Source organism: Saimiri boliviensis, chromosome 9 (assembly GCF_048565385.1).
Source record: "Saimiri boliviensis isolate mSaiBol1 chromosome 9, mSaiBol1.pri, whole genome shotgun sequence".
Lineage (NCBI taxonomy): Eukaryota > Metazoa > Chordata > Mammalia > Primates > Cebidae > Saimiri > Saimiri boliviensis.
Genome location: NC_133457.1, coordinates 99602570 through 99626182, shown reverse-complemented (window position 1 = coordinate 99626182; position 23613 = coordinate 99602570). Strand labels below are relative to the sequence as shown.

The following is a 23613-nucleotide window of genomic DNA, read 5'->3' as shown; positions in this document are numbered from 1 at the left end:
GCATGGTGGCACGTGCTTGTAATCCCAGCTACTCAGGAGGCTGAGGCAGGAGAATTGCCTGAACCCAGGAGGCGGAGGTTGCGGTGAGCCGAGATCGCGCCATTGCACTCCAGCCTGGGTAACAAGAGTGAAACTCCGTCTCAAAAAAAAAAAAAAAAAAAAAAAAAAAAAAGCAGATAAGATTAATAAGAGGGAAAGTTTTCTGCAGAAGATAACCTCTGTGGCTGAGCTCTAACCTTCACTTCCCACATGGATCCTCCCATTTGCTGGACTCACCACTCTGGTTATGCCCTGCTAAATGTGACAAGGTTAGGAAAGGAAGCTCTGGTCTCATTCCCTTAGGCAAAGTTGGGTCCCCCCCCAGATGACACATAGTCCTTCCTTCATGTTCTCCACTTCAGGTCTCTTTGGGTCTGGAGCTGATAAAAACAGCAGTTGTCGGCTGGGTGTGGTGGCTCACACCTGAAACCCCAGTACTTTGGGAGGCTGAGGTGGGCAAATCACCTGAGGTCAGGAGTTTGAGACCAGCCTAACATGGTGAAACCCTGTCTCTACTAAAAATAGAAAAATTAGCCAGGTGTGGCAAGGAAAGTGTACTTTAGAAAACCAGAGTGGAGGCCAGGTGTGGTGGCTCATGCCTGTAATACCAGCACATTGGGAGGCCAAAGTGGGAGGATCATGAGGTCAAAAGATCGAGATCATCCTGGCTGACATGGTGAAAACCTGTCTCTACTAAAAATACAAAAATTAGCTGGGTGTGGTGGTGTGTGCCTGTAGTCCCAGCTACTTGGGAGGCTGAGGCAGGAGAATCGCTTGAACTTGGGAGTCAGAAATTGCAATGAGCCAAGATCACGTCACTACACTCCGGCCTGGCAACAGAACGACTGTCTCAAAAAAAAAAAAAAAAGCCAGAGTGGAAGATCGTCCAGAAGCACGAGTATAACAGCAAGAGCACAGTCTACACTTGAAGGCCAACCCTGCTCTGAATATCTGGTTGGGAGGGGAAACCCTAGGCTGAGATCTATAATGGAGTCTCGTGAGGGTTGGATGGAAAGAAGAGCAAATACAGGTTAGTCTAGTCCTGAATAAAGACCCTGCTTGGCAGCCTCTAAGATGTCTTTCATTTGCTAGAACCTCTCTGATGCCCAGAAGGTATGTTGGGCCTGAGGCCCTGGCTTGTGACCTACAGAAAATGATGCTGAGAAGAAACTCCAGGGTAAAAAACTGGGCTCCGCTGTCAGTCCGAGCCCGAGAACCAGGGCTGGAGGACCTAACAAGTGATCAACCAAGAGAAGTCTTGTTTGTCCTCAACAACTCCTAGCATAGAAGTGGCCTAGAGGCCAGGTAAGGATTTTAAGCTACAGGGTATCTGACTGGAAGTAGAAACCAGGATAGCATTTCTGGGTCCCCAGATCCATTTCTAGGGTTTTGGAAGTTTTCACTAAGCATCTGTTGCTGAGCTGCAAGTGTGGGTTTCTGGAACAAAGCTCTAGCTGCTGTAAACACCATTGCCACTTTGTGTGGTGTAATGAGACTTAACGGGGCTGAGCCCCTAATTAGGTCTGGTTGAGTGGGTATTGCTCTCATACCCCCAACATTCTTAGCTAGGTCTCAGTTCCATCCCCAGGCTTAGGGAAGAGGATTTCTAGATTATGTTGGGAGTGCCAGAGGAAGGTAATGGGCTGCTTCTTTAAAGAAAACTGGTCTGGTTGGGCATGGTGGCTCACGCCTATAATCCCAGTGCTCTGAGAGGCTGAGGTGGGAGGATCACTTGAGCCCAGGAGTTTCACGCTGTAGTGAGATGTGATTGTGCTACTGCACTCCAGCTTGGAAGACAGGACAAAACCCTGTCTCTAAAAAATAAAACAATTTTCAGGCTTTAGGAGGCTGCCAGCAATAGGTCTTAGGCCTGTGAGCTGAGTTCCGTGCAGCCTCCACTAGGACCAGTTCATGGGTGAGGAATTCCACCATGGTCCAACCTCCTAATTGCCTTGACACATGGTTGGACTACAGGGGACCAGGTCGGTTCCAGCTGATATGCCCAGGATGTGTGGGAGGCTGTGAGCAGCAGGCCAAATCCTGGGGCCAAGAGAGCCCAGGTGCCGCTTGTGGAAGGCTCGAGTCCTGATGATTCAGGTCCAGCCCGTGGACGGCACGAGGCGGCACGAGGCTGGTAGCGGCACGAGGCACACCAGGCCGCAATTTCCCAACTGCAAGCTTCCTTTGCCCCGCCCCCCTGCCTGGCCTATTTAAGCTGTGAGCTCAGCAACAATAAACGAGACTTGATCAGACTCCTGTCTTGTCTCCATTTCTCGAGTCTCCTGCCCATCCATCCCCACTCCCTCCCTTCGGGCCCTTGTCGTCCTGCAGGTCGGGACAGGATGGAATACCTCAAGGACATCTACCCAGAGTAGAAGAGGAATGAGGCCATGTGGAGCTTCTGAACTCAGAGATTCTGTCTTTAGCTGAAGGTCAACGCTGTTTTTGAGGCCCTAGAACTTCTTTTAACCCTCCATAATCTCCCCTCTCAACCCACCCAAGCTCAGCCCCAACCCCCTGCCACAGACAGACCAGTCTTCTCACCGTGTGCTTGGCAACACCCCCGACTCCACTCCATCCTTCAAGGGTCGGTTCCTGCCTCCCTTCTTCAGCCCCTGGAATTCCTACAGTTCTAGTCAGTACAAGAATTGCCTCTGACTCATAAATGTGTATTAATCTGTTCTCATCAACTGGACTGTGGGCTCTCTGTGGGCAGGGGCTTTGTCTTGTGTGTTTTCTGAGACCCTCTCCTATAACAGAGCATGGTGTACAATAAACACATGCTACCTCGACAGGAATCTCCGGCAAGTTCTTCCCTCATCAATTCCCTTGATGTGCTGCTGCCGCCCAGCTACACAAGTGGAAACAGCAGCAGAAAATGAATGCAAAGGCCCCAGGGTTTATTATTGAGAGGGAAGTTGAAGGAGGTGGTGAAATGCTAGGAAAAGAAATTCTAGACGAGAAGCAGTAGGTGTCCCTTAGCCAGGGCAAGGCACTCCTCTGGGTGATTCCGTACGTAGCAAGCAAATGCAATTTGCCTCATTCCCAGGTGAGGTGGGACCCTCACAGTGTTGCAGGTTTCCTTCTTTTTGGGAACACCAGCTGAGCTGGGGCTCCTAGGTGCCTAACAGAGCCAGGCTTTTCCTTTGGCAAACCTGTATGTGTGCAGAGGGGCGGTAACCAGAGTACAGTCTTTTGTCTGTGTGGTCCTGGCTGCGGCTGCTAACTGGAGGTGGCTTGGGTAGTGCTGGGGCTGGGGTGTAGGAGGACTGGCCCTGGGGATGTAAGACTTTGAGTCAGGGACTCATCCAGCCTGCGGGTCTCTGCCTCCAGGACAGTGGCCTCAGGGGCCTGGGCCACGGCAAGAAGTGAGTGTGAGAGGCTGTGGTGCAGGCCTGCTAGCTCACGGCTGGTCTGTAATGAGCGGGCGATGTATTCCTGCTTCTGCTTCCACTCCAGAGTCAGCTGAGCTCGCAGCAGGGCCACCTGGTGGGCAGGAAAACCAAGAGGGAGAGCAGCTGAGGGCCCTCAAGTTGTTACAGCTCTTCCTGCTCTGTTCCTGTGACACTTACTGTCTGAGCATCTGAATCAACTCTACCACATACACGAATCTCAGAAACAGGCTTTAGAGAGTTTAGGGAAAGGGCCCTTAGGAACGACAGAATCCAGTAATTCTCAATCCTGGCTGCACATGTGACTCAAATAGGGAGCTTGAAAATAACAAAGCTATTCATCAACTTCATTGAAAGATAATTTACATGTGGTGAAAAATGCCCAGATTTTAAGTGTACATTTTGATGAGGCTGATAACAATATATAACCATGTATAACCACTGACTGACTTTTTTCTTTTTCTTTTTTTTTTTTTTGAGATGGAGTCTTGCTCTGTCACCCAGGCTAGAGTGCAGTGGTGCAATCTTGGCTCACTGCAACCTCTGCCCCCGGGTTCAAGTGATTCTTGTGTGTCAGCCTCCTGAGTAGCTAGGATTACAGGTGTGCACCACCACACCTGGCTAATTTTTGTATTTTCAGTAGAGACAGGGTTTCACCATGTTGGCTAGGCTGGTCTCAAACTGCTGATCTCAGGTGAACTGCCCGCCTTGGCCTCCCAAAGTGCTGGGCTTTCAGGTGTGAGCTACTGTGCCCCAGCTCTGACTTTTTAATAGAATAGAAAAGCATTCTGAGTTTAATAGAATTCAAAGCAATAGTTTAGGTCTAGCTACAGAGTCAGGCCCTGCCAGTAGCGACTACTGATTTCTGAAATAGGCTCAGAAATAAAAAGGTAACACTTCTTATGACTCCTGGGCCTTGAAAGGGAGAGTGGACTTTTAAGTGAGGCCTAAGAGGCAGGAAGGCTCTTCAAGTCACTTCTCTGCAAGTGGTGGCTCAAGCTGAGCTGTGTGGCCTGGAGCCTGCTGCTGCCTGGCTTCTCTGCCTGGGGCGCTGGCAACAGTCTTGCCTGCGAGGGCACCTCTGAGGGCAGGGAGGCCAGGACGGCTTCACTTGCTCCCACCTGTCCTCCTAGAATCTTCTGCCTGCTCCTCAGCCCTCTTTCTTCTCCTTTCCCTTGCTCAGTATGGATCTGGAAGACCAGGCTTTCTTCCCCACTCCCACCCTTAGGCATATGAGAGATGGGGTTGGGACTGAGACTCTTCTTGGCTCCCGTGGAGACTGAGGTTGTCTGAAGGCAGGAACTTCCTCTCTCCCTGCTGGAGGTGTACAAAGGGCCTGAGTACAAGGGAGGGAATATGGGCTTAGAAAACCCAGAACATACCTCTTTCTGCAGTTTGGCCACATACTTGGCATCTGAGTTCTTCTGTCCTCTTCTCCCATCCTAAAGAAGACAAACAGCACTCTTGTTGGAATAGGCCTTCTCACTCTGGGGCTTCTGCAAGTTTCCTTGCAGAACCTTTTCACAATCCTGGGGTCTGGGCAAAGGCTATGGGCCAGGAGCATCTGAACTCAGACTGGACCTCTACGGGGCAGCAGGCCCTGGGGCAAGGAGAGGCCCCACACCAGCACAAGGGGCAATGCCCATGGAGACCTGACACAAATCATCCAAAAGGCCTGGATGGCATTTGCTTCTTTGAGGCATGTTTTTATTTAATAGAAGTACACCATGTATCTGCTTTGTGGTAGCCCTGGGGTGTGAGCTAAGGATGCACAGAGGAAGACATAGTGCCTGCACTTGAGAACTTTCATTAAAGGACAGGGTATAGAGAGCTAGTGCTCAGCCACCCATAAACAGTGCCTCCCTGCCAGGCTGCAAGGTGGGGATACCTCACCTAAAAGAATGCTGGTATGGGGAGTCTTCCTTGAGCCCTTTACCCAAAAAAGGGACACTGGCTCCAGGGAAGACCATGGACCCCTAAGCCTGTAAACTCAACACTGTAGAAAGGTCTAAGATATCAAGCTGTGATCACGCTCCTAGGCTTACCAGGAGCTGACAAGTGCCATACAACCCCCATACACCAGGGATCCTGAGCAGAGCCCATAAGTCCCGCTCCTGGGCCAGTGGTGGCACTGGTCTGGGAGTGCACATATCTAAGTCCCTCAGAAAGCAGGGTCACTAGCCCTGATGCCACCCCAATGTTGGGCCTCCTCCTCATAGGGCAGTCAGGAGGGGCTCTCTGGATTAGTGAAGTGCTGTCAGCCTGTGATATGCAATGAGGAGGGCTGTTTCTGGTGGCTGAGGTTGGGCTCTCTATTGCTGCAGTAGAGGAAAATGGGTAAACCTGCTGTGTGGGTGGAGAAGCCGTGGCCTTGCTGATCTCCAGGGACCCTGCCTGGGCTGTACGCATGGCCTCCTTCTTCAGCTTCCTCCGTTCTCGCTCCACCTGCCAAGGTGCAAATAAGAAATCAAGGCTTGGCTTGGCTCTGTGACTGGAGTAGAGCTGCCTTTCTTCAGAGGTGGCCAGTGCCTGTGAGGGTATATGAGGGGACAGTAACCATGGGAAGAGAACCCCTGGCTGAGGAGGGCACAGCTAGGGTAGCCCTGAGTGCAAAGAAGTGCTCCTGGGACAGACGAGGCAGGGCCAGCCTCTCAGGCCTCTGGTGCAAAGGCCAGCAAACTTTTCCTGTAGTAAGTACTTAGGCTTTGTGGGCCATAGCAGGGAAGCAGCCACAGACAATGCATGGCTGTATTCCAATAAAACTCGATTTTCAGAAATGGGCAGCAGGCTGGATTTGGCCCACAGGCTGTAGTTTACTGAGCTTATGCTCTAGGGGCTGCATGAGAAGTGGAGATTCATGCCCACTAGACCAGAAAAGGGGTCACCTGCTCCAAGGTGCTCTGCAGCTGGACATTGTGGCGCTGCAGCCTGCTCCTGTCAATCTTTAGCTGTGCCACCGCTTGCTGCAGGTATTCAAGCCTTTGTCTCCATGGCTGCTTCTCCTCTATTCCAGCAGGACTAGGCTCAGCCTCTACTCCTGAGACCTGTGGGAAAGACCTGTGAATCTCACCTGGGCAGCCCCTAAGACAAGTAGGGAACAGACAGAGGGCATACAGACCAATCTGGCAGGTCTAAGCTTCAGGAACCCAGGTCCCAAGGGAAAGGGACAAACCCCGGGACAGGAGCTCACTGCTGGGCCATTTGTTCCCCTGAGCCCCCAGCTCACCTCTCCCAGCTGCATGCCCTGCTCCCCTCTGGACTCTTGGTCTGCTCTGCTGGTTGCACCTGGGCTGTGTAGCCGCTCCTTCTCCAGAGCCCGTCTGGTGAGCTCTAGCTCGTCCTAGGGTACCAAGGTATGGAGCAAAATCACCCCTTGCCAACCTCATATCCAGATCCACCCACCCTCCACAGAAACAGTGGTTCAATGTTCTCCTCAGGCTTTTGTCTTATTTTTTCCTAGAGGCTCTGAGTCATTCTAGTACAGAACCTTCATTTCACAGATGGGTAAAACAAAGGAGCAGAGGGGCCTCGACTCTACTTAAGGATATGTGGTGAGCTAGCAAGGGAGCTAGGACCAGAGCCTCCAGTTCACTGCACATCTCCTAGAAGGCTGAGCAATGACTCAGAGCACTGATGTGCTTTGGGAAGACCATGGGCTCTGGAGTCACACAGGGCTGGGTGCTTTGTCATCACTCAGTGGCTATATGACTCTGGTTGAAGTATAAGTGCTCCCCAAACCCCAATTTCCTCATTTACAAAATGACTATGTGCACCATGAAACAGATCAAGCCCTTGGGTTAAGTCCCTCTGGGTAAGTGGGGAAGCCTCATGCTTGGGTTAAGTACCCTGTGGGTAAGTGGGGAAGCCTAGATACTTTCTAGGCGCCCTGTGGTTTATAAATGTTATCCGTCAAGAAGAGAGACAAACAAGAGAAAAAAAGTGGATGCGTGCAGGTTGCCTACGAGAGAGGAAGAGCTTGGTGATACAGTCTGAGCTCTAGAGGCAGATGACTCAGATCTCATTCCAGTCCTGCCATTTATGAGGGTTTTCTTGAGATGGAGTCTCACTCTGCTACCCAGGCTGGAGTACACTGGTGTCATCTTGGCTCACTGCAACTTCCACCTCCCAGGTTCAAGCGGTTCTCCTGCCTCGGCCTCCTGAGTAGCTGGGATTACAGGTACATACCACACACCTGGCTAATTTCTGTATTTTTTTTTTTTTTTTTTTTTGAGACGGAGTTTCGCTCTTGTTACCCAGGCTGGAGTGCAATGGCGCGATCTCGGCTCACCGCAACCTCCGCCTCCTGGGTTCAGGCAATTCTCCTGCCTCAGCCTCCTGAGTAGCTGGCATTACAGGCATGCGCCACCATGCCCAGCTAATTTTTTGTATTTTTAGTAGAGATGGGGTTTCACCATGTTGACCAGGTTGGTCTCGATCTCTTGACCTTGTAATCCACCCGCCTCGGCCTCCCAAAGTGCTGGGATTACAGGCTTGAGCCACCGCGCCCGGCGCAATTTCTGTATTTTTAGAAGAGATGGGGCTTTGCTATGTTGCCCAGGCTGGTCTCAAACTCCTGGGCTCAAGTGATCTGCCTGCTTCAGCCTCCCAGAGTGCTGGGATTATAGGCGTGAGCCACTGCACCTGGCCATGATTTTCAACCAATCCAAAGAGGACTTAACCTCTCTGAACTGTCATTCCTCAACTATAAAACGAGGACGGTAACGGTTCCTATTTTTCAGGGTAGTTGTAAAACAAAGTGAGTGTTATAGTGCCTAGCATGTAAAACACTTAAAATGAAATGGTCCCACGACAATGGAGGACTGCATCTGACAGACATTCCTGTGTGTATGGAGGAGGCAGTGGGTGAAGTGACTCTGACTGGGTTGTTATTGAGTGAATACTGCTTAGTAACCCAAGAGTATGGGTGGGAAGTGCCCTCCTGCCCAATTACATACCTTACTTTTGCTGTGTCTGTAAGAATGCACCTGAACACAGGAAAGGAGTTCCACTTACTAAGTGCTTTCTTCCTAAGCAATTCATACATATCCCATTTCATACCACCGTTGCCTATTTTACTGATGAGAAATTGAAGGTCAGAGTAAAGGCATTTACCCAGGGTCACACAACACTACTGCATTTTAAACCCTGGAACTGGACTCCACAGTTCACAGACTGACCTTCTTCTCCTCATATTGCCCTTCATCAAGAGCAGAGCTTTCTGAGTTCCCAGAAGGAACTCTCTGGGGGGCTGTGTCTGGGGTTCCCTGGGGCTCAGTCAAGGGACCAGGATGGAGAATTGATTTCCCTGGAAAACTGGACTGGGCTTCTCTTGGCAAAAAAGATGATGCCTCTCACTGTCAAGTTAGCCTGGCTTTCCTGTTGGCCTGCTTGCTGCAGGTCTTGTGCTCAGTGCAGGGGGTACAAAGGTGACCAAGATATGGTGCTTGACCTTGAGGTTAAATATTATACCCTGAAGTCCTCTCCTAAGCTCATTTCCTCTCTCACTCAACATTCTACCTACAAGAAACCCATTTGTTTTAACTGTTAATGACTCCAAAGTGACTCTGGCTTCAATTCGAAACTTCAGATCACTTTACTGACCTGTCCACTGGACACTTCCCCGCGCCTGTCCCACAGGTTCCTCCCTCCACTTCCAAACTGATCTCATCATTTCATTCCTCTTCCTCATACCTGCTTCTCGTCATCTTGGTGAGCAGAGACCTGAGTGTCATCTTTGACTTCTTTCTGCCCTCTCTTTATTCCTCCCACCTCTTAGCCAATCAGCTGTCGGAAGTCCTACCTCTCAGACCCAACCACATCTCCATTCACACTTTCCATCTTAGGGTACGACCTCTTCCCTGGACTTCCAGTACAGCCTCCCAGTGGGTCTCCCAGGCCTGCTGTTGCTCCACATGGCAGTCTGAGTGATCTTTATGAGCTGTATGTCTGATCACATCACTCCCCTGATGCAAACACTTCACCTGCTTCCTACTAGTTACCCAGGTCCTTGGCATGACTGTAAGCCCTGACAGGTGTGGCCCCTACTGTCTTCCCATCTCTTACCAAATCCTTCCCTGTCTCATGCAACCTGAACTGTCTACACAGATAGTACATTTGTTCTCGCTCTCTTTTCCTTTTCCCCTGAATGCTCCTCCCCAACCTGTGCCTGGCTAGTTCTTTACTGGTCCCTTCAGGTCTTTTTTTTTTTTTTGAGATGGTGCCTTGTTCTGTCCCCCAGGCTGGAGTGCAGTGGCATGATCTCAGCTCATTGCAACCTCTGCCTTGCGGGTTCAAGCAATTCTCCTGCCTCAGCCTCCCAAGTAGCTGGGATTACAGGCACATGCCAGCATGCCTGGCTAATTTTTGTATTTTTAGTAGTGACGGGGTTTCACCATGCTAGCCAGGCTTGTCTCGAACTCCTGACCTCAGGTGATTTGCCTGTCTTGGCCTCCCAAAGTGCTGAGATTACAGGTGTGAGCCACTGGCCCAGGTCTAATCTTAAACACTGCTTTTACCAGAAAGCCTGTTGGGACCCACTCCCAGAAAAGGGTGAGCATCCCTCCAGCATGCCTGGGGCATCCTAAACTTCCCCTATTAGGCACCAACCACACTGCATTATCGTGGTTTCCCCACGGGACTGTGGGCTCTTACCCTCTTTGTATCTCCTCAGACTAGAACTGTAGCCTGAATCCCACTGTGTTGAGGTACTCATGATCTCAGCTTTCTCATAACCCTGAGGTACCACAAGGCCCAGAGTGGTGGGCAGTCCCTGAGCTCAGCCAGACCAGGCTGTGTCCCTTGGCCCTTACTGCCCCTGGAGTGACTCACCTGCAGCCTCTGCTGTTCTGAATCTCGCTCCAGGACAGAGGCTTGTAGGAACATGGCTACCTCCTGCAGACTGCTGATGCTGGCCTTGCTCTGCACTAGGGACAGTGCCAAGTCCTGGGCCTTCTCCCTCCACTCAATCTCCCTGGCTTCTGTCTGTCTCAGGGCTGCCTGTAGCCGCTCCAGCTCCTGCTGCAGCCTGGGCTCTAAAGAATAACATTTTGAAGATTGTTCCTCCACTGGGGAGGCTTTGTGGCTGTGAGGTAAGGCTTCCAGGTTGTTCCTTTGCTGGGCCTCCCTCAGCTCCAGGATCTCCTGTTCCTTTTGCGCTAGAGTCAGCTGTAGCTCCCTTAGACTCTGACGAAGGCCCCTTATCTCCTCCTCTTCTCTCTCCTGCCCCAGATTCTGCTTCTCTTGAATCATATTCTCTTGGACCCTCTGGGCCAGAGACTTCTCCAGCAGCTTCCCCTGTTCCTGCTGATGTCTTAACTCTTCATCCCTCTGGGCAAGTGCCTGCTGCAGCTGCTGCACATCCTCCTGGTATCGGAGATCCTGGTCCTGGATCTCACCTTCTCGTGTCCTCAGGGCCTCCTCCAGCTGCCGAGCATGTGCCTGGCAGGTGTCCAGGGCAGCTTGCAGGGTGGCAGTGCTGGCCTCCAGACTGCGGCTCAGTTCTGCCTGTTCAAGCAGATGCTGCTCTTTCCCCTGCAGGGCAGCGTGAGCCTTGCCAAGAGCCTCCTGCAGAGCCTCAGCCCGGCCCCGGGCAGCCTCCTCCTGATGCCGGGAGGACTGACTTTCCGCCCGCAGAGCCTCCAGCTCCTGGTTCCGTTCCTTGATCACTGCCTGGGCCTGTAGCCAGTTGTCCTGTAGGGTCCTGATCTCTACCTCATGCTCCTGTGCCTGCTCAGCACACTGCTGCTGGAGGGCCAACAGAGCTTTCTCCTGCTCCCGAGACTCAGCCCTTAGGTCTCCCAGCACCTCCTCCAGGGCCTGGACCCGCCGTCCCTCCACTGCCAGCTCTTCCTCAAGCCTTTGTGCCTGTTCCTTGTAGTCCAGAAGCTCTTCCTGACGCTCCTTCAGTGTCATCTGGGCTTGCTCCAGAGCTCCCTGAAGGGCGTCTGCCTTTTCCTTCACACTCTCCTCCTGCCCCTGGGCCTGCTGCTGTTCTTGCTGCAGAGCCTCCAGTTCCTGGTCCTTTTGGGCTACGGCTCTCTGGGCCTCATCCAGTTGACTCTGAAGTGATTGCTCCTTCAGCTCCCCTTGTTCTCTGGCTTCCTGCAGGTGCTGCTGCAGGACCACTATCTCCTGCTCTCGCTGGGACAGGCGGAGGCTGGTCTCACCCACCTTCCTGTGCAGGCCCTGGAGCTGCTGCTCTAGCTGGTCCTTGAGCTCCTGAAGTTCATGGATATGCTCCTGCTGGCACTCTACCTCCTTCTCCTTATCACGCAGGATCAGCTTCAGGTGCTCTAGGCTCCCGCGCTGTGCTTTACTCGGGCCCTTTCCTTCCTCTGCCCGTTCCTGCATCACCTGCCTCTGAGAGGCCAGCTCTCGGCCTCGCTCTCTCAAGGACAGCTTAATCTGTTCCAGGTCCTCCTCCAGGATCTTGGTCTGCCGTGTCCTTTGATCCTCGAGAACCTGAATTCTCTCCTTCTGCAGCATCAGCTCCTGGTCTCTCCTCTCGAGATCCTGAGTCAGATGCTCTTTCTGCCTCTGCAGCTCCTCTATCTGTTCTCGCTGAGACTTCACCTCTTGGTCCCTCTCCTGCAGCTCTCTTGCCAGAAGGGTGCTGTGGCTCTCCAGGTCATGGATCTGGCTGCTTTGTACCTGCAGCTCCTGGCTCCTTTCTTCCAGGTCCAGCGTAAGGTGGGTCAAAGCCACTCTCTGCGTTTCCCTCTGGCCCTCCAGCTCCTCAATCAGTTTTTGTTGGCACTCCATCTTGTGATGGTTTTCCTCCAGTTCCAGGGCCAGGCATTCCAGAGTAACCAACTGCTTTTTCAGATCCTGGACCTGTCCTCTCTGGGACTCAATCATTTGGTCCTTCTTCTCAAGTTCTAGAAGCTGATGCTCTAAGACATTTCTCTGAGTCTCCCGATCCTTCTCAAGCTCTCTGATCTGCTCCCTCTGCACAGTCAGCTTCTGCTCTCGCTCCTGGACGGCCATGGGCAGATGCTCTAAAACAGACCTACACTTCTCCAGCTCCTGAATCTGTTCTTGCTGCAGATCTACCTCTTGGTTCCTCTTCTTCAGGTCCAGAGATAGCAATTCCAAAGCAGCCTTCTGCATTTCCCGTTGCTTCTCCAGTTCGTGGATTTGTCCCCGCAGAGTTTCTACCTCCCCTTCTCTTTCATCTAGGGTCTGGGTCAGGAGAGCCAAATTCTCTTGCAGAGCTTTTCCTTGGGCCACCTTCAGCTCACCCTGCTCTTGCAGAGCCTGGGCTCTCTCACGCTCACTCTCCACCTCCTCATTTTTCAGCTTCAGTGCTGAGCGAGCCGTTCTCAGGTCTTCTTCCAGGATGCCAGCAGCACTTGCCTGAGCCCTGGCTTCTGCAATAGCTGCTTGCAGGTGTTCCACCTGGGCTGTCAGGTTCTCCTTGGCTGCCTGAAGTAACTCTCGCTCACCCTGGAAGACAAGATGAAAAACCACTTTAGACTACACTTCCCTGCTACTGTCACTCCAACACTGGCCCTTCTCTTTCTTATTTTGTGGTACTAGCAGTGACAAGGACTTGGGCAAAAAAGTGGTGGTATATTCCACTTAAGTGGATACTGTAAAAGAGCATCGTTGCCACCTCCTAGGACTCTGCTATGCCCAGAGGAGACTCTGGTCCTTCAGAACAAGGGGCAAAAACATCAACCTTAATTCAGAAAAAGCGACTGAAAGAGGATTCACTGGAATCTTAATGATGGCCCCCAGGGACATGGAGACAGCCAGAGGAGCTGACGGACTTGCTGAAGGAAGTAGGACACATGACCACAGGCCAAGGTGGGTCCAAGGGACTACTCCTGAGGCATTCCCCACACCCCACCAAAACCAGTGCCACTTTACCTGGGCTTCCATTCTCTGTAGCTCTGCTCTCCGCAGGCGACTCTGTAAGGATGCCATAGTTTCATGCAGTTCCATCAGCTCAGACTCTAGGGAGTTCTGCTTTCCTTCCCACTTGGATTTCTCTTTAAGGAGAGGAGAAGTAGTTGAGTAAGACCCATGATTGGGGTGGGGGAAAAGAGGGATATAGAGGCAGATGGAGGATGGGGAACAGATTCAAAGGGGAAGGCGGCCAAGAAGGAGAGAATTACATCCAGTGTTCTAGAGACATCAACCACCCGCCAGGTGCTTTTATTTGCCTGGCAGCACTCCCTGCTGCTGCCAGCCCCAGCATTGCCTGGCAGCACTCCCTGCTGCTGCCAGCCCCAGCATTGCCTGGTAATCATCTTAATACATCTTCATCCTCATCATCAAGAGCCTCAGCCCTCAATTCCAGACAGGGTTGGACAGATGACACTGGAGGTCCTTTCTAGCCCCCAATCCTATAATTGTGCAGGAGCTCCTAGAGACATGGGTGGCTCTGCTGGCTGCCCCCGATTTCTGCAGCAGGCGCTGGAATCTCACTTTATTTTTGTGGCTCTCAGGGAACCCTCAAATGGCCTCAAAATAGGCCCAAGCTGTCCTCTTCTCTTTTTTTTTCCTTTTTTTGAGATGAAAAAAAAGGATTCCAGGCTTGCTTTGTCACCCAGCCTGGAATGCAGTGGCACAATCTTGGCTCATTGCAACCTCTACCTCCCGGGTTCACGTGATTCTCCTGCCTCAGCCTCCTGAGTAGTTGGGATTACAGGCATCTACCACCATGCCCGGCTAACTCTTCTAAGTAGAAACCTCAGCTTCAAGACCCTTCCTTTCCTCTCCTTTGAAGGAGCCATGACCCTTTCCAGTCCTTGGCTGGTGCATGGGCATGTCCTCCGCAGAGCTCCTCTCCTTGCTTTCTCCCAAATAAATTCATAATCCCTCAGCTACCAAAGGCTAACTTGGAGGACATACTTGAAGATGATAAAAATAAGTAACGTGGATGATAAAAGATGCAGTTTTATGTTCCTACAGTCCTGGCCCTGGGTCTCCAATTTTTTTAAATTTTTAAATCTGCTGCAGAGAGAAATTAGAAGCCCAGCCATTTCCTTCTTTCTTTTAAGAAAATGAAAATCCAGTTTATTCAGCTCCCGGGCGAGGTTCCATGGTCCCGGGGAAAGGAGCCAGGGAAGTTGCACACGGCTTCCCAAGGTGTGGGGTTTTATAGGTAGGAGGAATGAGCAACAGCTGGGTGCTCTGATTGACTCCAGGGGAGTGGGATTGAGACGGGGTAGGTTTTCTGGTGGGAGAACCGGCCAGGAGCCTTGCATCAGCTTGCATCACCAAATCTGTTCCTCCTCATCTTTTCTTCCAGGATGGGCCTCAAAAGCCAAGCAAAGCAGAAAAAATAGTTCAAGGAGGTCATTACCCCTTTGGAAGTGCCTCTAGATATCATCTCACAGTTCTGGGTAAATAACAGTGCAGCTAGGCACGGTGGCTCACGCCTGTAATCCCAGCACATTGGGAGGTTGAGGCAGGTGGTTAATTTGAGGCCAGGGCTTCAAGAGCAGCTTGGTCAACATGGCAAAACCTTGTCTTTATTACAAATACAAAAAAAGTAGCCATGTGTGGTGGTGCATACCTGTAATTCTAGCTACTTGGAAGGTGGAGGTTGCAGCGAGCCAATATCGTGACACTGCACTCCTGCCTGGGTGACAGAGTAAGATTCCATCTCAAAAACAAAATAAAAGGCCAGGCGCAGTGGCTCAAGCCTGTAATCCCAGCACTTTGGGGGGCCGAGACGGGTGGATCACGAGGTCGAGATCGAGACAATCCTGGTCAACATGGTGAAACCCCGTCTCTACTAAAAATACAAAAAATTAGCTGGGCATGGTGGCGTGTGCCTGTAATCCCAGCTACTCAGGAGGCTGAGGCAGGGGAATTGCCTGAACCCAGGAGGCAGAGGTTGCGGTGAGCCGAGGTCATGCCATTGCACTCCAGCCTGGGTAATAAGAGCGAAACTCCGTCTCAAAAAATAATAATAATAAAAAAATAAAAAAATAAAAAATAAAAAAATAGGTGGCTGCTAGACCTGTTCTTGCCACTTCTGGGCTCCTCACTTATCTTCCCTCTCCCTCTAAATCTCCCCACCTGTCTTGAGCTTCTCACCTTCCTGATTCTGGGAAAGCTGTCTTTGCAGATCCTGCAAGTCTGTGTGGACCTGGCTCTTCTCAGCCTCAGTATCAGTTAGACGTTCTTCCAGTTTCCGGACCTGATCCCTCAGGTCATCCTGGGAAAGGAAGGACATGGCTAAATGTGAGTTCCTCATCTTTCACAAGCAATGCAGGGCTCAAGCTCTCTCCTCATTCTCAGCCCCTGTGGTGGGCCACCATTGTGGATCTACTCCCAGAGAGCTGGGTTACTTCCTCTGAATGCATGTGCATTTAGCTCCCTGAAGTGAAGACAGGCTCTGCTCCACTTGGATGGAACAAGAATCCCCTTCTGACCTGTCTATGTCTTTTGAAAGAGAGCTGCTCAAAGTTAGCCCAGGGTTCACCTCTTCCCTCCCGACACATCTACTTCAAAGCTTAGGCCAAAGGCTATATCTTCTTTCCTTCTGCCCCTTCCTCCTAGTTCCAACAGTACATCACTTGCATTTGTTACTGATCCAATTAATTCTATCAGTTCTGCTTTCTAGTAGAATGCAGTTTTGTTCCTCCACCATGTCACAAAACTTTTTTAGGCAGACATCAGGTCTTTCCCCCTTTTGCATCCTCAGCTCAAGAGTGGCTGATGGCCGGGCGCGGTGGCTCAAGCCTGTAATCCCAGCACTTTGGGAGGCCGAGGCGGGTGGATCACGAGGTCGAAAGATCGAGACCATCCTGGTCAACATGGTGAAACCCCGTCTCTACTAAAAATACAAAAAACTAGCTGGGCGTGGTGGTGCATGCCTGTAATCCCAGCTACTTAGGAGGCTGAGGCAGGAGAATTGCCTGAGCCCAGGAGGCGGAGGTTGTGGTGAGCCGAGAACGCGCCATTGCACTCCAGCCTGGGTAACAAGAGCGAAACTCCGTCTCAAAAAAAAAAAAAAAAAAAAAAAAAAAAAAGAGTGGCTGACATATGGGTGGCACTCAATTTGTACTGATAGGTTCACTGTGAGGTGGAATTGATGACATCTTCATTTCAGAGCATCCTTAGGCCTAGAATGCTCCTATAAATGCCAACCTCAAATAGTGGTCACTGATTTCTAGGGTTTCTCTTGGAAGCCTGGGTACCAAGAATAAATTCATGGCTGAGTGGAAAATGATGCAAAACAATGCCACACATCTGCCTAGGGGTTTTTTGTTTTTTTTTTGAGATGGAGTTTTATTTTTGTTGCCCAGCCTGGAGTGCAGTGGTGTGATCTCGGGTCACTGCAACCTCTGCCTCCTGGGTTCAAGTGATTCTCCTGACTTGGCCTCCTGAGTAGCTGGGATTATAGGCGCCCACCACCATGCCCAGCTAATTTTCGTATTTTTAGTAGAGATGAGGTTTCACTATATTGGCCAGGCTGGTTTTGAACTCCTGATCTGAGGTGATCCGCTTGTCTTGGCCTCCCAAAGTGCTGGGATTACAGGCCTGAGCCACGGCACCTGCCCTGCCCAGGGTTTTATAGTTTACAAGGCTCATTCAAGATCCTCACTCATCTAATCCTCACAACTCTGAGTAGGCACTGTCTGCCCTAATATGCAAGAGAAAACAAGGCCCAGGAACTCCAAATGCTCTATTTGTGGTTGCCAGGTGGTAAGTGATAGAGGTGAAACTCATCCCAACTTGATCTCAGGAATAGAACAGGTCAAACTGCTTCATGCATCTTTTCCTCATTTCCTTTGAGGGAGGTAAAGAGTTCAGGAAAGGGGAGCAGAGAAACATACCCGAGTCTGTTGAGTCTTCCACAGATCTTGATGAAGCTTATGGAGGGCAGATGCTACTGCCTCAGTGGAGAGAGCAGTCAGCAGGGAACCTCTCTTAAAGAGGCTTCTAGCTCCATTCTGGTCTGAAAAAATGAGGAAAACCTCTGGCTGCCACTATGAAAATAAACAGCCAGACCTTCCCAGACACAGCCTTGGCCTTCCCACTGGTTCCTCCTCTCTGCAAAAGAACCCCTTCTCAGCAGTTCACTCATAGTATGGGACAGGCACTATGGTGGGTGCTAGGTAAGGCCAGCTATGGCTTGTTATGCACTTAGTAAGTGCCAGGAACTGTGTGAGCTATTCACATCTGCAATCTCCTAACTCCTTGGTGAAATTATAAGTTAAGTACTTTTAACGGCCTCATTTTATAGTTAAGGAAAATCAAGCTCAGCGAGGATAGGTGACTTGCCCAAGGACACATGGCTAGCAAGCAGTAGAGTAGGGGTTCAAACTCAGAATTCCCCAGTATGCAGTCTTAACCCTAAAGCAATATGGCTTAAGGAATAGCATTCCTCTCCCTTTCTCCTGGGAATGGCCTGGCTTTGGCCCAAAGGACCTAGTTCTGGGGTGGCTGTCTTACCTGGCTCAAGGCCCCAGAGGGAGGGAGCAGAGTCTCCCCCACCACTCAGCTCAGGCCTGCTCTCACAAACAGACCCCAGGGCCTGCTGCAGGACAGAGCAGAGGCTGGCCAGCTGGGCCTGGGCCTGGGCCTGGTTCCCAGGCTGCTGCTCTGAGGCCAGTGCCTCCAGCTGGCTTTCTGTGCTGCGCAGTCGCAGCTGTAGTTGGGCTGCCTTGGCTTCCTGGGCCCACAAGGAAGCTCGTAGCTGCTGCTCCGTGATACGAGACGCCTCCAGCTCCTCCAAGAGCTGTGCTTCCTGGGCCAGAAAGTCAGCCTCCTTTTCCTTCACCTCTTGCCTCAGCAATTCCATCTGCCAAGGAAGAATTGTACATACTCTAAGCAGGAAATGGATACCCTCTCCTCAGGTTCTCCCAGGTGAGACCCCACTCAATCCCTGTACAAACTCTGATCAGGGCTGGGAGGATTTTAGCTCAGCTCTCAGGCAGGTAGAGGGACTCTGAAATGAGTGTTACCGTAGAGATCTAACACCTGTTGACTACTGAACACATGGGCCCAGCCTGCTATGCTAATGGGCTTCAGCCCTGGCTCCCTGCTATGATCAGAACTCTGGCCTGAAACCCTGACGCTGCACCTAGTAAGAGCAGTCACAATAACATAGCTACCATGTATTGAATGCTTATTGTGTTCCTGACATTTTTATATTTCTATAATGGTTACAGGAAATAGGAACAAGAATTATCACCCTTGTTTTATGGATGAAGAAGCTGACGTTCACACAACTAGAAAGCGGTACAGCTTGCATTCAAACTTAAGACTGTTGAACAGCCAAACCTGTGTGCCCTTAACCCCTGCAATCCACCATCTAGCTCTTATATCCCATTCCTCCCCTCCTAGTTCCATCTCTCCTCTGCACACAAGGTCTGGGGTCCTGATGTGGGCAGACTGAGTCCCTGGAAGTCTTGCTGCTGCCTGCCTGATCTGGAGTGTTACTGGTAGCTCGTTCCCCCTGCTGCATCTTGCCAACCAGATCCAGCACACTTGAAAGTGGCTGTGCTGGAACCAGGCCTGCGTGGGTTCCACCCCTGTGTGCACTTTGCTCTGGGCTGTCAGGTTTCCCACAGGAGCCATGCCCACCTCTGGGTCAGGTTCCCAAGCCCCCACCTTGTCTAGTCCTGGCTTCCCCCTCCTGCAGGGCTGTTGAGGCACCTGCCTATCCTATAATTAGGAAAAACAGATGGGTCCTCTCCATGAGAGGACTCAGAGCAATCAATCCACTGCTCCAGGATCAGGCTTCTGCCAGAGATGCAGGGCTTATAATCAGAGTAGGAAGTACCTGGGCATTGAGCTCTCTCTGTCCTCCCTGGGCCTCCTGCAAGTCCTGGCGCAGAGCGCTCAGCTCCTGTTGTCGAATAGAGTCAGCTTCTTGTAAAACAAGGAGTCTCTGTTCCTTTTCCATAAGTGACACAGTCAGGCTAAAAACAGAGGGGTCAGAGTGTTGGGCCACTCTCTTAGGGAATGAAAAACTACTTCCCATCTGAGTATTCTTAACATAGCATTAAAAATCAAAATAGAAATAGTAATAATTATGATATAACAATAAAAGCTATCATTTATTACTTTAATAAGTGCTCCTAGGTACTTCCTGCAGAAGTGCTCCTAGGTACTTCCCATTTCAACCTCACAGGGTTTTTTTTTTTTTTTGAAAAGAGTTTTGCTCTGTTACTCAGGCTGGGGTGCAGTGGCACACACTCCTTAGTAGCTGGGATTGCAGGCACACACCACCATGCCTGGCTATCAACCTCACAGTTTATTCTTCTCTGGCAAATTTCACATATACTTTATATTAGTACCTCACATTCAATCAACATGTTCAAATCTTCCCTCTCCTCTCCTCCCCTGCCACCCAATCATCTCCTACTATGTTCCCTAGCTCAATGAATGGCACTTCCATCTACACAGGTCCCAGTGTAGAACCTTGACCACTCTAGAGTTCCCCCTTCATCCTACCTATATCCAATCTGTGATTACATACAATTGAATCTAATTCCCTTAACATCCTTTAAACCTCTTCTCTTCTCTCCTCCTTTTCCCCACTACCCTACCTTGGTTTAGCTTTAGGATCTCAAATCAGGACAACTCTTACCAGCCTAACTTGTCTTCCTGCCTCTAGTTTAATCACCAAAATGACATTTCCCTTCTGAAACTCCTATTTTTTTTTTTTTTTTTTTTTGAGATGGAGTCTCACTCTGTCACCCAGGCTGGAGTGCAGTGGTGTGATCTCAGCTCACTGTAACCTCCGCTTCCTGGTTCAAGCGATTTTTCTGTCTCAGCCTCCCGAGTAGCTGGCATTACAGGCACCCACCACCATACCCAGCAATTTTTTTTTAATTTTTAGTAGAGGCGGGGTTTCACCATGTTAGCCAGGCTGGTCTCGAACTCCTGATCTCAAGTGATCTGCCTGTCTTGGCCTCCCAAAAGTGCTGGGATTACATTGCACCCAGCCCATCCCCTTCTCAGACTTCTGCAGCACTAAGTATACAAGCTGCTCTTCAATCTGAATGGTCTTCTGTCATACCTGATACCTCATGTCATTGCACCCTTCAAACAATCATAAGTTGTATTATATCAATTTCCCTGCTTAAAATTCTCCAGAGGTTTCCTATGAAACTCAAACTATGAACTCCTTGCTGTGACCTACCAAATCCTGAGTGCTGTGGACCTGCCCAGCTTATGCCACTCTCCTCATTCACCAGGCTCCAATCACACCACACTCTTTCAGTTCCACCAAACACTGTGAACTTTTACCTGCCTCATGGCCTTTGCACATGATTTCTACTCTTTCAGAATGGAACTCCCCCTCACCCTTTTACATGAGTAGCTCCAGTTCATGCTTAGTGTTGTTTTGTGGAAGAAAAATAAGATAAGTAATAATAAAGTTTAATAACCATAAAATAGGTAATAGTTAACATTAAGGTCACTTAGAAGTTATACATAGGCTAAGGAATTTAAACAGCCTCTACCAGAATAGCTAACAAGTTGCAGCTGCAAGCTTATCTCAACCTTCCAAGCTTATCACCTGCCTCCAGACACCGCCCCCCACCCTGTAATACAGAGGTATTACAGGCATACCTCTGTAATTCCTGTCTATCAGCAAGGTTGACTGGTCAAAATAACTAAATTGTAAGTTCTCTCAAAATTGTCAGAGGTTAAATAATTCACTGTCTTTGTCTAAAACCTGCAGCCGGTCTTGTTTTCCCGCCTCAAACTGCATATAAGCAAAACTGCCTTCTTTGTGGTGGTCAGCGGCCATTTAAGGTGTGAGCGTGCTGCCAGCCCGGGTGTCTGAATTAAAGTTCCCTTTGGTCTTCATTGGTCTCTTTGTCTTCTTTGGCTGGGGTTTTGCTGCAACAGTTTAAATGCACCTTCCTGAGAAAAGCCTTCCTTAACAATGGTTCTAAAGTATGTCTCTTCTCTCTCACCCTGTTTCCTCTATGTGTCATAATCTGTAATAATTTGAGTTATTATTTGATTAATGTCTTCTCCAGAAAACTGCAAATTCTATTCGGGCAGGGACCATACAGTTGTCTTTATTACTGTATCCCCAAGCATGGTGCCTGGTGCATGATGGGTGTTTTTGAAATATTTACTAAATGAATTAAGTGCAAGCTTTGAAGACAGGAATCATGCCCTCTCCACATGGCTACATGTACATCCCAGAGCTGCAGACATGAAAGGCAAGACGGCCTGAGCAAACAACTGTCAATCTCATAGTGACCACACAGCCAGATAGGCAAAAGCCACCTCCATGGCCTACCTAGCCTACCTGGCTTTCTCTCTCTCCAGCTCCTTCTGAATTCGGTTATACTCCTGGGTCTCTCTGAGCTTCTCCTGAACTTTCTGCTCCACCAGCCTGTGGGAGTCATCCTGGACCACCAGCTGAGATTTCAAGTCCTCCACCTGGAAATTTAAGGGCATGAAGACCAAGATGGCAGGGCAGGGGGCCAGTGGGAAAATGCTCCTCACCTAGGGCTTCAGGGTCCTTCAAGGTTTACCATAGTCAGCAGTCATTTCCAATGCTCTGGTGGTTCCACCAATCCCTACACACTGTTCTTAACCACCCACTTCCTCAGTACAGTTCAGCCTGGGCCTCCCAGCCTCACATATGCTGCGCAGAGGCAGGCACAAATAAAAATCTTGGCTGGAGGCCGGACATGGTGGCTCATACCTGTAATCCTAGCACTTCGGGAGGCCAAAGTGGGAGGATCACGAGGTCAGGAGTTAGAGACCAGGCTGGCCAGCATGGTGAAACCCTGTCTCTACTAAAAATACAAAAAACTAGCTGGGCATGGTGGTGCGCGCCTGTAATCCCAGCTACTTGGGAGGGTGAGGCAGGAGAATTGCTTGAACCTGGGAGGTGGAGGTTGCAGTGACCCAAGATTGCGCCACTGCACTCCAGCCTGGGTGACAGAGTAACACTCAGTCTCAAAAAAAAAAAAAAAAAAAAAGTGACTGGGCTGGGTGCAGTGGCTTATGCCTGTAATCTCAACACTTTGGGAGGCCAAGGCAGGCAGACTGCTTGAGATCAGCCTGGGCAACAGAGTGAGACCCTGTCTCTATAAAAATTAAAAAGTTAGCCAGGTGTGACGGCGCATGTCTGTAGTCACAGCTACTCAGGGGGCTGAAGTGGGAGAATCGCTTGAGCTTGGGAAGTCAAGATTGTAGTAAGCTGTGATCTGCAGCACTTCAGCCTGGGTGAGATAGTCAGACCCTGTTTCCCCCACCAAAAAAAAAACCCAAAAAAACAAAAAAGGCTGACTATAACTAAGCTCAAAGGCAAAAATGTATTGTGATTGCTTTTTTAAAAATGAAAAGAACATCATTTTGCAACCTAGTATGTAAAAATATTAGATTTATAGCAAGGTCAGAAAGAACAACTGAAACTGAGACTGCAGGGGAATATAGAAACTCTGCGACCATTACAGAGAAAGAGATTACTATCCCAGGGCTCTGAGAGGCACACACTCAACTCTGAGCACCCTCTAATTTTCCAGTCAATACTGTGGTCCACCAATCTACCTCCCAAATCAGGCAGCAGGGCCAAGGTTCTCCCTGTCCTTCAGGAGGAAGTGGGAAAGCCTGGCTGTGTTGGGGAAGGACCATGGGATTGGGTGGGGAGGTGGAGGAGACCTGTTTCTGCAGGTCCATTTTATCCTGCAGCAGGGAGCTGCTCTCTTCTTGGAGGGCAGCAAGATCATCTCTGTGCTGCTGGGCTGCCTCCTTCAGCTCCCGCTGAACCTCCTGGAGCTGGGTCTGTAGCATCCCAGTGGTCTCCTGCACAGGGATAAGACATCAGTGAATAGAGGAATTGTGTTGTATAAATAATATATATATATATATTTTTTGGTGGGGTAGCAAAAGCTGAGGCAGGAGCCAGCAATTCACATTTTTTCCACCCCACCTTCTCACTTCCTAGTCCCTCTTCTCCCTCACAAAGTGTACTGGGTCACCCAGATTTCTTGGTCAGGGTCCATGAGTTGGTAATAGTCTCTCACCCAGACCACAGCAACAGTCTCCTAAATGTATCCCTACTTACACTTGATTCCATGATCCCCCAAAAACACACACAATTCTCTACTCAGCAGCTTAAGTATTTAAAAATACATATATGTATATGCATGTGTGTATGTATATAAAAATAAATAATATCCTACTCCTGGTTTTAAAATACCACCCAAGTGGCCAGGCACAGTGGCTCACACCTGTAATC

At 50.1% G+C, this 23613-nt stretch overlaps 1 protein-coding gene across 9 annotated transcripts in view; it reads right to left on the bottom strand.

The window, feature by feature from the left end:
* Positions 1–2918: 2918 nt before the first annotated feature.
* The window catches only part of CEP250 (centrosomal protein 250), a 60203-nt gene continuing 39508 nt past the window's right edge, over positions 2919–23613 (bottom strand). For all 9 annotated transcript variants that reach the window (XM_010342663.3, XM_074406438.1, XM_010342665.3 and 6 more), the window contains 13 exons: positions 23034–23177; positions 21670–21803; positions 19180–19318; positions 17847–18195; positions 17228–17349; positions 15483–15603; positions 13302–13423; positions 10260–12875; positions 6658–6771; positions 6317–6475; positions 5775–5876; positions 4814–4873; positions 2919–3525 (listed from right to left, as the gene is read on the bottom strand). In XM_010342663.3, coding sequence (XP_010340965.1) covers positions 3262–3525; positions 4814–4873; positions 5775–5876; positions 6317–6475; positions 6658–6771; positions 10260–12875; positions 13302–13423; positions 15483–15603; positions 17228–17349; positions 17847–18195; positions 19180–19318; positions 21670–21803; positions 23034–23177 — 4446 coding nt within the window. In that variant the 3' untranslated portion in view covers positions 2919–3261. The remainder of the gene's footprint in view (positions 3526–4813; positions 4874–5774; positions 5877–6316; positions 6476–6657; positions 6772–10259; positions 12876–13301; positions 13424–15482; positions 15604–17227; positions 17350–17846; positions 18196–19179; positions 19319–21669; positions 21804–23033; positions 23178–23613) is intronic.